This window comes from Lingula anatina, chromosome 8 (genome assembly GCF_051362555.1).
Source record: "Lingula anatina isolate TDL-2025a chromosome 8, LinAna3.0, whole genome shotgun sequence".
Taxonomy (NCBI): domain Eukaryota; kingdom Metazoa; phylum Brachiopoda; class Lingulata; order Lingulida; family Lingulidae; genus Lingula; species Lingula anatina.
In genome coordinates this window covers 15,712,581-15,731,569 of record NC_141774.1, presented here as the reverse complement: position 1 = coordinate 15,731,569, position 18,989 = coordinate 15,712,581, and the positions used below count along the sequence as shown (strand labels likewise).

General features: G+C 37.4%; 1 protein-coding gene across 1 annotated transcript; it reads left to right on the top strand.

The window, feature by feature from the left end:
• Window positions 1-6,795: 6,795 nt before the first annotated feature.
• On the top strand, window positions 6,796-14,157 carry LOC106167478 (uncharacterized). Its single transcript, XM_086993929.1, has 10 exons — window positions 6,796-6,869; window positions 8,578-8,741; window positions 8,990-9,364; window positions 9,681-9,878; window positions 10,453-10,491; window positions 10,939-11,070; window positions 11,573-11,743; window positions 12,349-12,522; window positions 12,976-13,140; window positions 13,643-14,157. The coding sequence occupies exons 2-10, from the start codon at window positions 8,588-8,590 to the stop codon at window positions 13,759-13,761; spliced, it is 1,527 nt and encodes a 508-aa protein (XP_086850055.1). The 5' UTR covers window positions 6,796-6,869; window positions 8,578-8,587; the 3' UTR covers window positions 13,762-14,157.
• Window positions 14,158-18,989: the final 4,832 nt, after the last annotated feature.

The following is an 18,989-nucleotide window of genomic DNA, read 5'->3' as shown; positions in this document are numbered from 1 at the left end:
CTTTGTTACCGGTGTACATGTAGAGGTTTATGTCTGTATTTAAATTTAAAATCAAATAGATTGATTAAACCCTTTGTATTCCAAGCAAATATTTTTGATGCTAGGTACATTACAGTGTATGTCTGCGTCTAAATTCCAACATGCCTCTAAACAACTAATACAAATTATTTTGGTGTTTGGGGTCATTGTCTTAATTTCTTGGTGCATTTTTCAACTTTGTCTCAAACCTGTTAAAACTCTTGAACTGAAATATATTAATTAATAAAGAAACTACAAAACCGAAATTAAGGTACTCGAAACTGATGACTTTTTCTCATTTTTGAATAAAAACTCTGTCCTGTCATCAAAACCACTCATATAGGTTGCTATCTTCTCCCGGGACGGTCACGTAAGCATCCTATTCTTGTGATAATATTTCATTAATATTACAACGTCCGGTGTGCTCGCGGTTACCGGTTGAGAGTGGTCAGGGGACACGTCATGTCCTTAATGAAGACGCCTTCACACCTGTGTGACATCTTCTCATGAGAGTCGTTTTATGAGGACACGTCCTTAGACACCTGACGCATGACGTTAATAGCGTTGACAGTGCGGGTATTAAGACGCACGCTCTACGATAAATAGTTCAGATGGAACTCTTGACAATGTTTTCAAAAGGACTTAAGTTTTTGTGCTACATGTAAATGTAGTTTATACAGCTTAAATCTCTTAGTTTCCTACGTACTTCGTACGTTGAGTCCACTTTGCGATGGTTGTTCGTTACAGGCATTTAATGCAGTTTAAATACAGGGGACGAGCTACTGTAATCTCTGGTACAAAATGTCATATTTGAGACGATTACTACCGCTATTTGTCATACCCTGTAGGGGCTTGGTTAAAAAAAACGAGGTAATAATGGTAGGTGTTTTTGATTCTTCGTGAAGCGTAAAAATTAACGATTCTTACTTCAGGTACTTTTTGAAACGGTAATTGACAATATGACTTACTAGAAAATCATTTAGGCGCCTACAGGTGTTCATGTACATGAATTTTTCTTGAACAGACAGAAGAAAGCAAGAAATTAAAAGATTTGGGTAGAGAGAGCCGGAAAATAAACCGGTCTGCGGCACGGACTTGAACATAATAAATATGTGGTAAATATAATTAGCATCTATTCGCTTTATTAATGAGGTTGTCTGAATCCAGGCTGAACGCCCTGTTTTTTAAACCGGAAGTAGTCCCGTCCGCAGCCGCACGTGCACTCTGGTAGTAGTAACTGCTCGGTGTGCCCATCACACCTAACACAATGCCTCTGAAATGCTGTGGACCTGCTGCATACGATGTAACCATTGGACCGTGCTGTAGTGGTCGAATTTATTTGTAAACCGGAACTAAATTTAAGAACAAAATGTTGAAAGATTAAAACAGGGTGTAACTATGATATATTTTGTGGATAGTGTTCTCGGGGAATCGGAATCTTTTGATAAAATACTGTTTTACCGATTATCTCTCGCTTCACAAGTGATGCCTTTCCGACCATGTGTACTGTTAAGGGTGCCATCGAATGTGTGACGTCTCACTAGCTACCAAATAGTTTCCATGGTGACATTTACAAAGCAACAGCACATGCAGACCATTTATCCGACGGAGGGAGGCGTTATAGTGTTCCCCAGGCAGCTGCCAGATACAGTGTCTGCCGTCATACTGCCTATACAAGGTCCCATTGGGTGTTTTTGTTATCCGTGAAAGCCACTATTTATTTCCCAAGATGCGTTAAAGGTTCATATTATTTACCGTGATCCGTGAAACACCCCATTCCCCTGACACGTGAATGCAAATCTTTAGTCTTTGTTATTCTCAAAGTAATTATATCCGGGGATTCGTGATTTTCAGGATTATCGAAACGTACTACAGTGTCAAACACGTATGAATGAATTTTTATTTACTGTTTTGTGAATTGGTGATTTCATTTCCCGTGAACATCGATCATTCCCCCAACGGACCCTCTCATGGTTTGTAGAAAGGTTGGAGGGCACCGGTGATGTGCAATTGTTATCACGAAGTAGACAACGGGGCAACTTGAGTCTTTTTTGCTTTCAACGCTGTACGTAAAGGTGCACGGTTGAAAACATGAAATGAATTGGCAATACAGTTGTCGTCAAGATAACAGCATAAATATTTACAGATTTAATAATCATAATTGCAATCCTCATTAGGTAATTGTTCCACGTCCAATAACTATCGGATAACCATGATTCATCCACTCTATTTTATGTAGCGTTAAAACATTTGTGGTCACGGTGTTTGGGTTTTTAGTTATACATTGTACATCACACCTGACATGACAGCGCACAATATACATAAGCATTAGTTCTTTCATACAAAAAAATTAGACATCAACAACTATTTTTAACAAACAAGATATACCATATCCAAAGCTGCAATCAGAATTATGATCCATGCACCTATTTTTAGTTTCAAATGTTTTCTACTTTTTGTACCTTCACATTATGGATATATATAGGGAGAGAGAGAGCGAGAGTCTGGTAAGTCTTATAAACGCAGAATAATCATTAATATTTGAAATGCATTCGCTAAAACATTATTAAAAATAACAATTTAGTAAAGGAACACCTGCTTTCCCATAGATTTCAGTGGCACTAGTGCGATACACTGGGAGTAACGAACTTGGGCCTAGTAATCTTATCTGGTCAATGACCACCATTATTTTGCAAACAAGAAAAAAAAATTAAAATTTGCAAAGGTAGAACATGTGCATGTAGGTACCAATCTACCTTAATCATGTGAATTCACTCACCCTCATTGCTCATGTAACTGTTACCCCGGTATATAAATCACGCTATCTTTGCACACGGTATCGATAGTCACACATAAAGCCAGCTAAAGCCAGCAAGGGAGGAACTGTTACAATAGAATCGATCAAAAGGCAAGTGATCGCTCTTAGACGAGGGAGAGAATACGTCATACTCCTATATTGTATACCGTTGCACAAGCAAAAGTTGAGAAACAACCCGTTTGACGATTTTTTTAGTGGAACTAGATGCTGAATCAATTCGATATGGATGGCAAACGGCTCTATAAAATTTGGATTGTCGTTTGCATGGTGTTCTGCATGACTTATACATCAGGTAATCTTTAACTGTGCGGTACAAATATCCATGCACTCTTCATACAAGTATTTGTAGTACAGTAAAAAATGCACAGGAAATGTAACTGGTTTTTGCATCCGAAACACTTTCGTTAGAGAAAGGGACAAGTGACGGTAAAAATACGGATGCTACATATAACTTAAAATAGGGAACACTTTGTCGTTAAGAAGCGAATTGCTGAAATTCCAAGACATTTTCGCATGATTGAGGTCTCATGCCCATTGCATGTTTTCAGTTCAATTGCATTTCAATACAACTGATTGCGTGGTAGCCAGTATTGTTGAAAAGAGTAGGCCAAAAATAAATTGAGGTTGATCTTGAAAGATCAAAACAATTTTTGCCTTCTAAAGCAAAAAATAACCCTTGAAACAAAACATTTAAACATGGATCTGTCTGCACATTTAATCATTCCATCAACATTTTCAGTTTCTCGGGAGGCTGGCAGGACAAGGTCTGACCTGTTCGTGAAAGCACCCAGCCGCCGCCTGCTCTCTGCGAACACTCAACAATACGTGCACCCTACAGAAGGGGGCCCGACAGTGCTGGAGTGTTTAGCGTTCTGCGTACGCCTCCCGGCCTGTGTGGCAGTGGACTATTCTCCGTTACACGGCACATGTAGGGCTGACGCTAATCCCGTGGTGAACGCGTTCTATGATGAAACCCAGGACGTAAGTTATTGCCTGTTCTTTCCGTATGTCAAATAAAAGAAATGTTCAATCGACTTGGGTGAAGGAGGGTTGAAATTTCTACCAGAACACTGTAATGAACCCTTTCATACATATAGGTAACTTTAAAGACTTGAAGTCCTAAAGCCAGGAAGTTTAAAGTCTTATTTAACTTTTGTTTTGGTTTGCTGTAATAATAATAATAATAATAATAATAATAATACTTATTATTATTATTATTATTATTATTATTATTATTATTTATTTTGTGTCGTGTTATTTGTTCTTGAATTTAAAGGGACTTAATCAAAATTTCATCAGAGAAAAGTGAGTGACCCATGTGTCCATGTTGTTTTGCTATTTTGTCGTTGCAGCTCTATTACGCATCTGAAAAAGTGACAAGCGTCGAAACCTATGGAACTCCTAATCAATAAATCACAAATGTTCAATATTTTTGGTTAAAAAGAACAGTGCGACCAACATTCCTCCTTTATACCGGTGGGTTTAACATTCCTCGATAAAACTAATGAGGTCCACATCCCATGATAAAACCATGCAGTGAGTTCCACATTCCGTGATAAAACATTGCCGCTCTCAGGTCCACATTCCTTGATAAAAACAATGCAGTGAGGTCAACATTCCACGATTACACCATGCAGTGAGGTCAACATCCCTTGATGAATAATGCAGTGAGGTCAACACTCAATGATAAAACCATGCAATGAGTTCAACATTCCATGATAAAATAATGCAGCTATCAGGTCAACATTCCTTGTTAAAACCATACAGTGAGGTCAACATTCCTTGATAAAACCATGCAGTGAGGTCAACATTCCATGATAAAACCATGCAGTGAGGTCAACATCATTTAAAGGAGTCAGTGCAATCTACCGTACATTCCTCGATAAAAGAAAGCTATTGTGATCAACATTCCTCAAAGAGAAATTTACATTATTTTATAAATCAAGCGGAGTCAACATTACTTGAGATAAGTTGTTGCAGAATAAAAAAAAAAAAAAAAAAAACACCGATGACACGTTTTTTTTTCTTGTCTGTTTTCTGCTTAACATACAAAATGCAACTACTAGTGGCACCAACTAAGAATAGATCTGTGCACTTACTGTAATTTATGTGGTTATGGTTATGATTTCGGCCAAAGGAAAACCATTTGATGAATGCACGTACTGTGAAGTTATAAACTGAAGTTCTGACACGAGCTATTACACTCTCGTCTGTCACCTTGATTGGATAGTAAACGATTGTCGTAAAATCGCTAAATGATATAAAAACCGGGTGCATAAACTTGGAAACCACCTAGGACAACCTTGGACTGCCACATTAATCCAATACAATGCAAAAATAAACTATAACAAGTGGTTAAAGCCTTAAAACCGAATGTCGTAAAGTCCCCATATACCTCCATAGAGACAATAGAATAGAGTAAGCTTGTGAAACAAGACTAAACAATTTTAAACAGAATAATCGAAATAAAATACTGCCGGGCATCGGAGCGGCCTAAAACTTGGCACGCTTACCGCAAATACTGCAGGCTACATCATCCTGTCGCTCGTTTGCAAATTCCGTGCATGGCATACGCACAATCAAACCGTATATCCAAATTCCAACTCTGATGTTTATTTCGGTCCACTCTAACCTCCAATTAAGAAAAAGAAGCCATGCCATTGGACAATACGACCTCTGCGGTTACGTCATTTCCTGAATTGGATTGTGGAGAGGACCGAAATAAACATCAGAGGTGGAATTTGGATATACAGCACAGATATAATATGAATACCAACGTAATACGGTTCGCATTCGTCGGCATCCGTCGGGTGCATCCGGAATACGCTCGGCAAGAGTATTGCCTACGGATAGGATGCGTTGAATCCGGATAGGATGCGTTGAATCCGTTATTCATTCGACGGATGTGCGTCACATAATATATCAGTCGAATGAATTGAACATTTTCGCAATTGTGAGCGTAAAGTAGCGTATTGGAATTGTCTTAGGCCCCATTCAGGATGGATGATCCGAGTACCTACTGATCCGCCCACTAAATACGGCCGCATTCGTGTGACAGGGGCCTATAGTACAGGCGTTATGCGCAGTCATTAAAAAGATGATGGGGTGCATTTATTTGCCCTGAAGTTCACCAAGCGTAAGGACATTAAATGCTAATAAGCCTATATTCCCATTGGTCTGCTTGGATCGACCCAACTCATTGCACTTAACGAGAGTCCCTGCAGAGTGGGATCGACCCACGTAGACCGCGTCAAGAATGGAGTCTGAAATAACATGGTCATTTTTGAGACAGCATTTACTGCGATCCATACTAAGCACAGCAGTAGGGTTACTGTCACCGCAGCCTTGGGTGAAATCCACATCCAGCGCCCATTGAGGGGAAAAAATCACCCTATTCTTGGAAGGATCTACAGTCAACAATACTTAGGGACTGAATAATCTCATTACCTTTATTCATGTCTTAATTAGTTCTTTTATAAGCATCACACTTTGAATTGTTTTACAACCATGAAGAAGAGTATATAACACACCCTGTTGGTACTCATGGATCTCCTGTTTGGTATGAATCATAAAAAATGACTACGTCCAGAGACATCAAAAGAAAAAAAAAAAAACAAAATCCTATTTCCTCCTACTCGCAAATCGTTGGTTGACCGCCCCTGCACTTGAATGAAATGTTTTGTGCCATTTCTACTGTAATCGTATAAGTTTCCATACTTGTTTTTTTTTAATAGTCAACAGTCTTTTCGATATTACAAAGATATAAGATCAAAGATTCATTTTAGATATAAAATATGTCTCTGGGATACTTTTAAACGCGTGTACAATATTTCTAGTAAAACGAATATTTTGGGGATTATTTTAAAGATGTCATTGAGACAGTATTTATGGTCCCTAATGTTCCCCAAGCGTCATTTAAGGCTTTAATCACATCTTAATATGTGAAACACTTTTTATTGCTAGCACTATTAAAACAGCGGTTGAGTTACTTTCTTTGCAGTCATAGAAGAAAAGTCCTGTCCTGACGATTAAGGTAAGTGTTCATTTCTAACTGTGGTGAATCCATTCAGATAAAGGCACTAGAGAATCGAATGTTTGGATTGTCATTTGCACAATGTTTGGATTGTCATTTGCACACTCTCTATGTTCACATTGTGTTGTTGTACATGTAGTTTATCGGCAAGTTTAAAATGAAAATTCATTTGTATGCAGTGCACGTTTATTCGCACATGCATACAAGTGCATGATAGGGGGCATTTTCTCAGTGTTTGAATTGCAGTTTATCAGTGATCATGATTAGATGATCATTTTTGTTGTTCCTTAGAGAGATCCAGTGACTCTGTTGGGAAGTATCCCAAATTTCATTCCTACTAACAAAAAGTAATATTGTATTTGGTATGCGATCGTTCAATTTTGCAATTGCTGTATACGCCTGTGTTCAAACTGCAGTATACACATTAAAAAAAATTATTTGCTAAAAATTAATACCAGGGGACACAAATGAGCACAGTTAGCGTTATAGTTTAGAAGTCACTACACTTAACAGCGCAATGCAGGTTACATCTACTTAGACACAAAATTCATAAATTAAGGGCAAAATAGACATCATAAATGTTATAAACACATTACCTTTAGCAAATTACATTGATTCGTAGATTATTTCTTTATTTCTGGGCGTATTTGCAAAAGTTTAGTAAAACGAATGTCCTACATTAGTTCGCCATTGAAGGTCTGCTGTACATGACTTAAAATGGCATGATGTATTGTTTTATGCCCATATATCCTGTAAGAGACTTATGTTTCCCAATTAGTTGAAACTCAAAAAAAAAAAAAAAAAAAAAAAAAAAAAAAAACATTACATTAAAAAAACATTAACTTTGAGATGAAGATAAACCATTACTTTCAAAAAGGCTGACCAAGATCTACTTTATGTAATTAGAAATGGTGTAAAAGACCGAATTCATTTACAGGAACGGGTCGAGCACCTTTCTCGGAAAATAGAAAAATACATTTGCTTGGGTGAGATAACCCGAGTAGATTTAGCGCAAGACTCCAGGATATGCAACAGCATCTTTATGTGTTTAACTGCTATCTGTCTCAGTCCTAGTTGAAAATCTAAGCATGCTTAATAGGTTGATTTAATGCACATTGTGATAATGGCACGAAATTAAGCATGATTAATGATGCGCAGTAATAGTAGGTAACGTTAGAGGAACCCGCTGTGGGACAAGGTACGACTAGTTGTTAAATACAGGTAACTTGGTGATTAGCTACTAAATTACATTTTAGGGGTGTCATTTGGAAGTCTTGGGCGTAATAATATGCATGTAAACTGTTAAAGATACTCCATAGATTAAGGAGCATCAAACAAATATGCTATCCGAGTTTTCATCTTGTTTCCTTCGTCTGGTTACGACGTTATGATAAAAATCTTTTTTTTTCCTGGCCAGTTTGGTGTAATGATATACACAGTATTGTTTGCGATGCAGAAACAATGGCTAATGTTTTTATTAAAAATTTAAATCTTGTGAACGTGATGGTTGCCTTGTTTGCTGTCCATTATTGCCTTACGTCATTTGGCATAGATTAAAAATCTCATTTTAATCCCCATCAATAATGTATCAACTAAGTTGATGAACACACTAGATTGACCCTGAAGTATCTATGAAAAAAAATAAATAAAACAACGTTGAAAGTATATGAGAAAATGAACGTTTTATGACATTCCAATTATCCTACAGAGAAGGAAAAATGAAGGTCAACCTGCTGTTGCCCACCGCGGCTCTGCTGGTGACGGTCTTGGCTGTTACGATAGATGGCGCTGCAGCCAATGTTGTGCAGCGAAGACAGAAGAGGGTGGCAGATTTGAATGTGTTTGCCGCGGCAGTGCGCGCCCAGCTGGAATGTGCGTATCTGTCTATTTTGTCTATTTCTCTCTCTATTTCTCTCTTTCTATTACATTTTGATGTAAAAAAAAAAAAAAAAAAAAACTACGTGTAGAACAGTCGGGACATTTTCAAATCATATGATTTGTGTATAGTGCAAAGTACCGAGTTATAAAGTAGATTGCAACCGTAGGTACTACAACTACTTAAATGCAAAATATCAAGCGATGTTTTTTTTTCTTTATTTTGATCACAACTCAAACAACAGCCTGTAAGCCAGATATTTGCTTCGCCATCGATTCTTCTAATAGTCTCACGGAGGCCGGTTTGCAAGACGAGAAGAACTTTGTAATGGCGCTAATGCGAGAAATTGCCAGTTTTGGCCAGGACGTACAGGCCCGCTACGCCGCCGTCATTTTCGCTACCAACGTCTCCCTAATCTTTGATTTCAACGTGGATCAGTCCCTCGCCTCCCTGGATGCACGGATCGCCGCATTGCCGTTCTACAAAGGAAGGACGAATATACCGGATGCGATGGAGTTGTGTCGAGAGGCCCTTACGAACCCCGTCTACGGTCCCCGGCCACCAGGAGACAGGAGCGCTGCAGTCGCCATCGTTCTGACTGATGGAGTGGCTAATGAAGGTCAATGCCTCATGAATAATTGATTAGAGATACAAAAATATTAGCAATTTTCAAATACTTTTATGATATTAGATTCAGCGAGCACATAGACCTTTTAAATAAAATGACATTTACACAGAATCTAAACATATTTGTTTTTTCAGGACAAGTGGGCAATATTATCTAAAAAAAAAAAAAAAAAAGAAAAAAAAACAGTTTGAATTTTACCACATCTTCTTACAGTAAAGCTTATAAATACAATTGTTCCTGTTTGTCCTATCTATGTTTTTATTTTGATCATCGATTAATTTATTGCATTTATATTGACGTATCACAGGACAAATCACAATCGCGGAGGCTGCGCGCCGTATGGCCCTCTCCGGGGTAAAGTCTCTTGCTGTAGGGGCTGGGCCCGGTATAGATGACGCCCAACTCCTGGAGATAGCACAAGGACGACAGGCGAATGTCTTCTCCGTGGGAAGCACCGCCGAACTCGTCGATATTGCGCAGAACATAGGTGTCTCGTCTTGTGCTGGTGAGTTGTGAAACTAAAAGAAACTGATAGTGTGTGTAACAGAGACACGTCCCTTTTTTGGATTCATACAGGTTAGGGTTAACGTGACGTTAGTGGGCCAAACTTTAGGACGGGGCGAACATGTAGAAATTGGATCCCGCACCACAGGGGAATCCGTTGTATATGACATTGTTGTCAATGAGTCTGTTTAAACCGGAAAGTTTCCCATCCAAAGTGCTTACATGGTACCCAATAGTTTTCATCTTCAAACAAGCAAGTTTTCTGTAAATTGTAAAAAAAAAGTCATTATAAAAATAAATGTTGGAATATTATGGTAGTAATGGTAACACCGGTAGCTGATTATTGTTTGTCTATGTATTCCTTATCTGGCTATCTAATGATCTCTGTAAATGATACCAAGGTGAAAGAACAGGTCTTAAATTACCAGTACATGTATATTAGACTATAGGCCTACATCGTCATCTTATACACCTAATCATAACTAACAGATATTTGATTGATTGCAAATAATAAAACTGCAAATTTAGAGTGAAATGGTTTGAACAAATTAAAATCGAACGTCTTTTCTGTCTAGATATTGACACGACAACTACAGCTACGACACCAGCAGAAGGTAAGTCTGTTTATGCTTTCACCATATTGGCTCAGGGGGGTCAGGTGTTTTCATAACTTCACAAAAAAGTTTGATGGAAATCGGGTCTATGAATACAGGGAGTTTCAGGCAACAGCAAAGTACGATTACCAAATACGAAAGGCCTCATTTAGTCGCGTGATCAAATCATTTTGGCAAAACTTGCCATATTTGTTCAAGACCGTCTTTTGTGTAAATTCAGAAAATTGTACCCATATGCTCGATTAATGAATGCAGAAATATAAAATAGGTATAGAAAACAACAAAGTGCAATGTGAAATACGAAAAACCTACTTTGTTCGCGTGGTGAAAACTATTTGGCAAGGTGTCGAAACGCCTTGTCTCACATTCAGGAACACGCCTACAGTCTCATTCAAAGCATTTAATTATTTTTTTTTGTATTATCCTTTTTATATATGTCATTATTAGCGGACTGTAAGTGGGGTGACTGGAGTCCCTGTGACGCGCCATGCGGAGGGGGTATTCAGCGGAGATCCATGGACTGCTGTGACTGCACGCCCAGGGTGGCAATCCGGTCCTGTAATCGTGATCCCTGCCCAGGTGAGGAAATGATCCTGGTTGTTTAATTTAATACTAACAATTGTCCAGGTGGGTAGGGTGAAAGAGGGCGGTTATGTTGCTTTCGTAATTTTGGTGTTAGCATTAGAGTGTTTTGCCATCCAATCCCAAACCCTTGCTCTTTGGTTAATACTGTATCATTCACGAGACTGAATGTACATGTACAACCCCCCCTTTTTTTCTTTTTAGTACATGTGAGCAAGGCTGACAATGTTATATATACTCAAAATCACAATATTTTTTCTCAAATAACTATAGGTTTATAAACGGTTTTAATTTTTTTGTGGATTTTGTTCTTTTCTGGGCATCTTAAACTGCATATTTGGTGTTTTTATTTCAAAAATATCCTCAGTCTTTATGCAAATGTCTAAATTCCTCCTCATTCATTTCGTATTTTGAGATGTTCTGAAAAAAAAACACTATTTTCCTGTCACCTTCAAAATTTCTTTGTTTGTACGTTCTTCTCACATTCCGTCATTTACAGTCGACGGAGCCTGGGGCCCTTGGTCTGCCTTTGGCGCCTGCTCTCGCAGCTGTGGAGGCGGAGAACAGATCCGCACACGCAGCTGTAACAGCCCCCCAGTGGCCGGTGACGGACAGCCTTGCCAGGGCCCCTCAGCTGAGATACAGGCTTGTAACGACCAGGGCTGTCCCGGTAAGTGATTACACTTTGATTTACAGGTATATAAAAAAATGTCATTTGAAAAAAGTGTGACATAGTTCCTAGATCTACACACACACGCACACACACACACACAGAGAGAGAGAGAGAGAGAGAGAGGGATAGAGAGCGCATAGGACCTCAGACTGATTTTACTGGTAGCTGTTGACAGCTTAATATTTCCAAGTAAATGTAGTCGCCCACGGTACTGTACTTGATGTTAGCTAAAGAAAAAGTAATGGTGGACAGGGAGAAACGGCAAACAGTTTACAAAGATACTCAAAATCTTATTCTCAAAACCCCCCACACACCTCGGCCCGCAGAACTTTACAACCCTGGAGTACAAAAATAATAATAATAATAATAATAATAATAATAATAATAATAATAATAATAATAATTATAATAATAAATAAATAAATAAATAAATAAATAAATTAAATTAAATTAAATAAATAATGATAATAATAAATAAATAAAGTAAACAGAGAGAAATGGCGACACAACTGTAATTAAAATTAACCCTAACCAAAACGTATGTTCATTGCTGAAATGATGTCAACGTACATGCATGTCTAACTTTCTAACATTTTTTACAGTTGACGGCCAATGGGGAGACTGGTGTTGCTCATGGTCAGCATGCAGCGCCACCTGTGGAGGAGGTCAGCGCACGCGCACTAGGCAGTGCAGCAACCCCGCTCCAGCCAATGGCGGCGCAGACTGTGTTGGAAGTGGTATTGAAGAGGAGATGTGTAACACACAGCCATGTCCTAGTAAGAACCTACATGTAGGGCCTACATATGAAAGTTAATGACTGATTGTATATGGTGTTCAAACATACCTGGTGGCCATTATAGTAAGAAGAATAAGAACAAGAATGGTTAAAGTGATAAGAACGATACATGTACATGTAATAGCATGATGATACTAAAAATGGTGAATATAAAAATAAGAATAAAGAAGTATTATCATGTCCAATGTGAAAAAAAAACAAAAAAAAACAGAGTTGGATAATTCCATTTGGAATATTTAAAGTGCTTTTTCTTCAATTATTTAAATACATTTTAAAGAACGCATAATATTATTTTAATAATAATAGAGGAAAGTAGTAGTAGTAGTAGTAGTAGTAGTAGTAGTAGTAGTAGTAGTAGTAGTACGTGGCAATCTGATAATAACCTCAAGTCAAGACTTTTATTTTACATGTAATAATGCCATTCACTTTTAAGCCGATGGCGGTTGGTCAAACTGGTCCGACTGGTCAGCCTGCAACGTAAATTCGTGCACCTGTTCACGCACGCGCACTTGCTCCTCTCCGGCACCGGAAAATGGTGGAAAACCATGCATGGGTGACCTAGTGAACCGACGAGCGTGTTTTGTCTTTTGTTGTCTACGTAAGTATTTTTTATATGAGTAAATTCTTGTAACTGTGGTCTATTTGATAACATAAGAGAAAGATAACCCGATGCCTTTTACTGCAGATTTTAACCACCATGTGGCACTTAGTACGGTGGCGAGACAATTTTTCTCGTGACTGTGAAAACTGAAAGTGTGGATGCGAATTTCTGTACTCTACTGCATCACATTCAACACTCTTAAAAAGACATATCCGTTTGATTCTGGGAAAGCCAAACGTATTTGAACGTTGTTTCTTGACACCTTGTCTTTTTTTGTCACCTATATCCTGGTTGCTGTTCATGATGTCACACGCCGATGTCTTTAAGATATTTGCATGTAGGAGAGTGACTGACTCATTCCTGTTAAGACCTTCGGGGCGTACGTTTGCGTATACTAGTAGCTAGAATCTCAATAAAACTTCGACTTACGGGTAAGCTTTATTTAATTTTACAAATATAGGACAGAACATATATTGTAAGCCGTCTTTATTCATTTCAGCTGACTTCTCCCGCTCTCTTGGACTAGGAGGGCGACTTCCAGGCCCCTTTGGTGGAATGGGCTTTGGTGGAATGGGCGGGGGACGTAGCTTAGGCGGAAAGAGCTGGATGCGATGCTGAAGTCAGAGTCATGTGAACGCAGTCAACATAGGTGCTTCTAAAGTTCATTTATTTACCTTTGGTTCTGGTTTAAGTTTTATTTTACGTGACCTTTTAAAGTAAGGTTAAAAGCAGAGTTTGGCATTAAACAAAGTATCGTCCATCGTAGTAGGAGGTAATTTTGTCGCAGTTGCTTCTGTAAAACCTCATTGATTCTTGTAACTGAAAACTTTTGATTATTTGACTTCTTGCTTATCTGCACCAAATGAAAGTATTTGATTGTAAAAAAAAAATTAAGTTTTAATTTAGCCTTCTGTCGTGGGTTGGGGGTAATTAAGTAATCTTATTAAAGATAAAGTGATATTTGTACCGAATGGAACGCTTAATGCAACTCAATAAACCTAACAAACAAAACAATCCGAGAGCACAATTGTTACTTTCATTTCCCTTAACTTGACAACGTGTCCATTTACCTCGAGTTACGTGTAATTATAAAAACAAGAATGATTTTATCTTGGTAATGTTACGACAAAAAGCATGCTAGTTCAAATGTTGTACTACATGTATAGTAACTGGCACTGCCGTTTATGTATTACAATGACTTATAACCGAAAATTCAGGTACCTGACAAAATGTTAAATCATTGAATGACCATCAAAATGTTCAGAGACTCTTATTTCCCACCATACCACATTGTCCAATTATCTGTAGAAAATATAAAGACCTCATTCATAATAAAAAAAAAAATAACTTGTGTGTGACAGAAAATAAGGTATCTGCCTTTAAAAATGTTCACTTGTCCCACAGAGGGTGTGGCGCGCGTGTAAAATATTAACCGTGAATTTGTAATAAAAGTAAAACATGAAGTTGTTACTCTCTTGGTGGAGAGTAAGTGTGAGGCACCACCAGAACAGCTTGAAGCCGAGGAGTCACTCTACTGGCCGATTACCTCCGTTGCTTGTCTTGACATCTGTGGGTTGTGATAGGTGAGATTCCTCACACATCGTTCTGTTGTGATAGGTGGAATTCCTCGCCCATCGTTCTGTTGTGATAGGTGGAATTCCTCGCCCATCGTTCTGTTGTGACAGGTGAGATTCCTTACACATCATATTGTTGTAATAAGTGGAATTCCTCACACATAGTTCTGTTGTGACAGGTGAGATTCCTCACACATCATATTGTTGTAATAGGTGGAATTCCTCACGCATCGTTCTGTTGTGATAGGTGGAATTCCTCGCCCATCGTTCTGTTGTAATAGGTGGAATTCCTCACACATCGTTCTGTTGTGACAGGTGAGATTCCTCACACATCATATTGTTGTAATAGGTGGAATTCCTCACACATCGTTCTGTTGTAATAGGTGGAATTCCTCGCCCATCGTTCTGTTGTGATAGGTGGAATTCCTCACACATCGTTCTGTTGTGACAGGTGAGATTCCTCACACATCGTTCTGTTGTGATAGGTAGAATTCCTCACACATCGTTCTGTTGTGATAGGTGGAATTCCTCGCCCATCGTTCTGTTGTGATGGGTGAGATATTCCTCAAAGCGTTCTGTTATATTAGGTGGAATTCCTCACACATCGTTCTGTTCTGATAGGTGGACTGCTTCACACATCGTTCTGTTGTGATAGATGGAATGCCTCACACATCGTTCTGTTGTGATATATATATATATATATATATATATATATATATATATATATATATATATATATATATATATATATATATATACTGCTTGTAATGGTTGTGGCTTGACTAAGAATCAGCAATGTATTTTTGTTTGCTTAATTAGATGAATTCAACACAATCACAATGTCACTGATGTCACAATTAGAATGAAAGGATTATTTAAATAATAAAATTTAAAAATGCTATTAAAACAAGAATCACTTTATACAAGTCGTAAAAGTACAAAAAATCAAACAAAACTGATTTGGAAAAAAATATATTTCCACAAGTCTGTATATATTGCCTTAATTAAGAGATGAAAGGAAATGTATAAAGATGGGGTAATTCAGCCTACCGCTAATAGGCGTGGGAGTGTTTTCAGTTCTACCAAGGAAGTATACAAGTCAAACCAGACTTTGGAATTCCTTAAAGTGCATGTTGGATACCATCGATAAATGACTAATTTGTCTGTTGCGTGACAGAGGACACTGGAACGGTCCTTATTCTCTCAAATGTTCACTAAGCGTAGGTCATTTAACTCTTTAATGACAGTATAATTTGTAAACCAGCCTTATTGCTATTAAAAACAGCGATTGGGTTACTTTCTCTGCAGCCTTAGAAGAAATCCCGTTTTGACAGAGTAGGTAAGTTCAGATAGTTTTCAAATATTACATTAAAAAAAGTGTGAAGAATTGATTTACGCAAATGTTCTAAAGAACCGGGTATTTGTTTTAACATTCGGGTTGTCAAGGAGTTACCTTTGTGTTGTTGTTAATTAAGATTTTAATTTTAAAAGAAAAAAAATTGAGTGTTTTTTATACATTACAAGTTAACGTCACATTTGCATGTAATATCTTTTTATTCGAAATATGTACATGGGGGCATGTTCAAATTACAGAATATAAGTGATTCAATAGGACTTTTGTTTCTGCTTTAATGTTCAGTCATAATTTATTTAGTGAACGACATTCTGGACCTGTTGGCTCAAAACCCCTTATATTACTACATGCATTAGCTAGAAGTTGTGTTTAATCGGCACACCTCGTCTTTGTATAAGTAAAAAAGTCAAGTATACCATCATCACATTGCTTGTGGTTCAAGGAGATATCCGTTATCTGAATAGCTTTCAACGCCGTTTTAACGCCTATTTTTTCACAAAAAACAAGGAATTTGTCTTGAAAGACGAAATACTGCATTTATTAAATTGAACTTTGTGTTTAGGGGTGTTATGATATATAAATATGTATTAAAAATCGAACGCTGACACCAAATGTAATTAATCCCGTAGTTGTTGACCAGCTACGTCATTGCATATATTACTTAGTTATAAAGTTACGAAAACCGACCATTATCTCACGACTATTAACAAAGCAAACAAACTGACAATAAAGAATTGTCCCTGCACCCAAAGCATAGATGTGCAAGAAGTTGTGTATAAAGCAACAAATCGGGGGTTTTTGCTCTAGCAGTGTTTATTTTTTTAAATGTAGTATCAAGATAAAAGACGTTCTTGAAACAAAAAAAAAAAAAAAAAAAAAAAAAAAAAAAAACCGCAAGAATTAAAGTTTTATTGCTAAATATAGACTACCGGTAGGCTTTGTTAACGCTTCAACCCCCCCCCCCCCCCCCGAACATCACATCACATAAAGGCAAAATCCTCATACACGTACATTAAACCTCCCATAACACGTTACATCAGTTAGCTTTTCTGTTTATAAAGGTTTTCTTTCCAAAGAGACACCTACCTTTCCCAGTTCAGACATTAAAATGATTAAGTAAAAAAAAATATAATAATTAAATAAAATAAAAACCTGGTGTCGATATATCCTTCTACAATGGAGTTAATATGACATTCTTAACCCTGAGCGCAAAATTAGATTTTAATTATATCCAAAATGGCATAGAATCCTTTTACATGAATGATTCTAGCTAACGTTTTTTGAATAGCAGAAAATTACTTTTACTCTGGAATCTGTAATATGTCACCTTTTAGTTTCATTCGGTCTCAAAATCTAGTTGAACATTTTATCACGCATAATAGGTTAATTTATTATACATTGTGATGGTAACTACAAATTCAGCAAGGTTAATAATGCATGATAATGTTAGGCAACGTGCGTGAAACTCACTGAAGGAAAACCTGTTTGAAACAATCATTTGTCTGGTTTTCTCCTATAGTGTATTTTGGAATGCCTTCTGGAATCCAAATGCGTATGCTGCTTTGTACCCGGCGTGATATTTATTCATAGCAACATGTTTTATTTTATTTATTAATACACAACTTAGAATATGATATCCGAGCTTTTCTTTTCATTTTTGTCATGAAAAAAAATAGTTAAATCATTGTTTCTAAAAAAAAATAATAAATAAATAAATAAATAAATAGATAAATAAATAATTTCAATAAAAAGGCGCTTCACACTTTTGTAGCCATGCAGGAAAGTTCTGTAATGTTATGTTTTCATAGGGTGAAATGCCTTGAACGTGATAATTGCCTCGTTAGTTGTCCATTATTTCCTTCCAGCAAACCACTGCACAAAAATCACCATTCATTGTTTAAAATAACCATTCGTTTTCAAACCCCCATTCATTTTATATGAATTATGTCGATTACCAGATATGCTTGACTCTGCGGTATTTATGAAAGGAACTTTTTTAGGAAAATGCACTCTTTAGTTCATAAGGGCTGAATGGAAACTAATTGTGGAAATGGTTTGAAATTATATCACTGAACACCTTATAGACTATTAATAACATTCTACTGATTCTACAGAAAAGGGAAGATGAAGACCAGTATCGACCTGATGTTTTCCACCACAACTTTGCTGTTGACGCTTCTAGTCGTTTCGATAGTTGGCGCTGAGGAAGAAGGTATGTAAAGCTGTATGTATATGCCATGTTTTATCAAAACCAAATATACACAAAAAAATCAATGAAATGATAAAATGAATGCGGAACATAAGGGAGATTTAGCAAACTACAAAATACAGCACAAAAGGCGAAAAGCCTAGGTTGGTCACATGATCAAAGCCTTTTTACAAAAAGTCGAAGTTTCATGTCTCACAGGCAGAAGCACTTTTGCTTTCTTTTAAATGATTTACATCTGTATTTGTAGTTTTGCATTATCTGAACTGATCTACCTGTATATCTTATAAGCGGACTGTAGTTGGGGCGACTGGAGCCCCTGTGACGCTCCGTGTGGAGGCGGCATTCAACGGAGATCCATGGACTGCTGTGACTGCACCCCCAGGGTTGAAATCCGGTCTTGCAATCGGGATCCATGTCCTGGTGAGTATGCAGAACCGGTTTGTAGCCCAAATTGTTTGACGCGTGCATAGTACTGAATAAATTCGATTCAAACTCAAAACCTTCAAAGTAAACAATGCTGACAGAAGTTTGAATTTATGATAAGTATTTTAACCAACAATATTTATGAACTTCACGAAATGTAACCACTGTACTAAACCTGTATTCCAGGGGCGGATCCAGAAATATTTTCTGACTGTCTTCCACATTATAATTGTTGTTCAACCCCCCTTTTTTTACCGTCTTCCGACAGAAAAAATTAGGTACTCAT

Bases quoted from the DNA above. Each gene is read 5' to 3' on its own strand.
- LOC106167478 (XM_086993929.1), top strand. From the start codon at position 8,588: ATGAAGGTCAACCTGCTGTTGCCCACCGCGGCTCTGCTGGTGACGGTC. The intron at 10,492-10,938 runs GTAAGTCTGTTT...TGTCATTATTAG, and splicing joins AGCTACGACACCAGCAGAAG to CGGACTGTAAGTGGGGTGAC. The intron at 11,744-12,348 runs GTAAGTGATTAC...CATTTTTTACAG, and splicing joins TAACGACCAGGGCTGTCCCG to TTGACGGCCAATGGGGAGAC.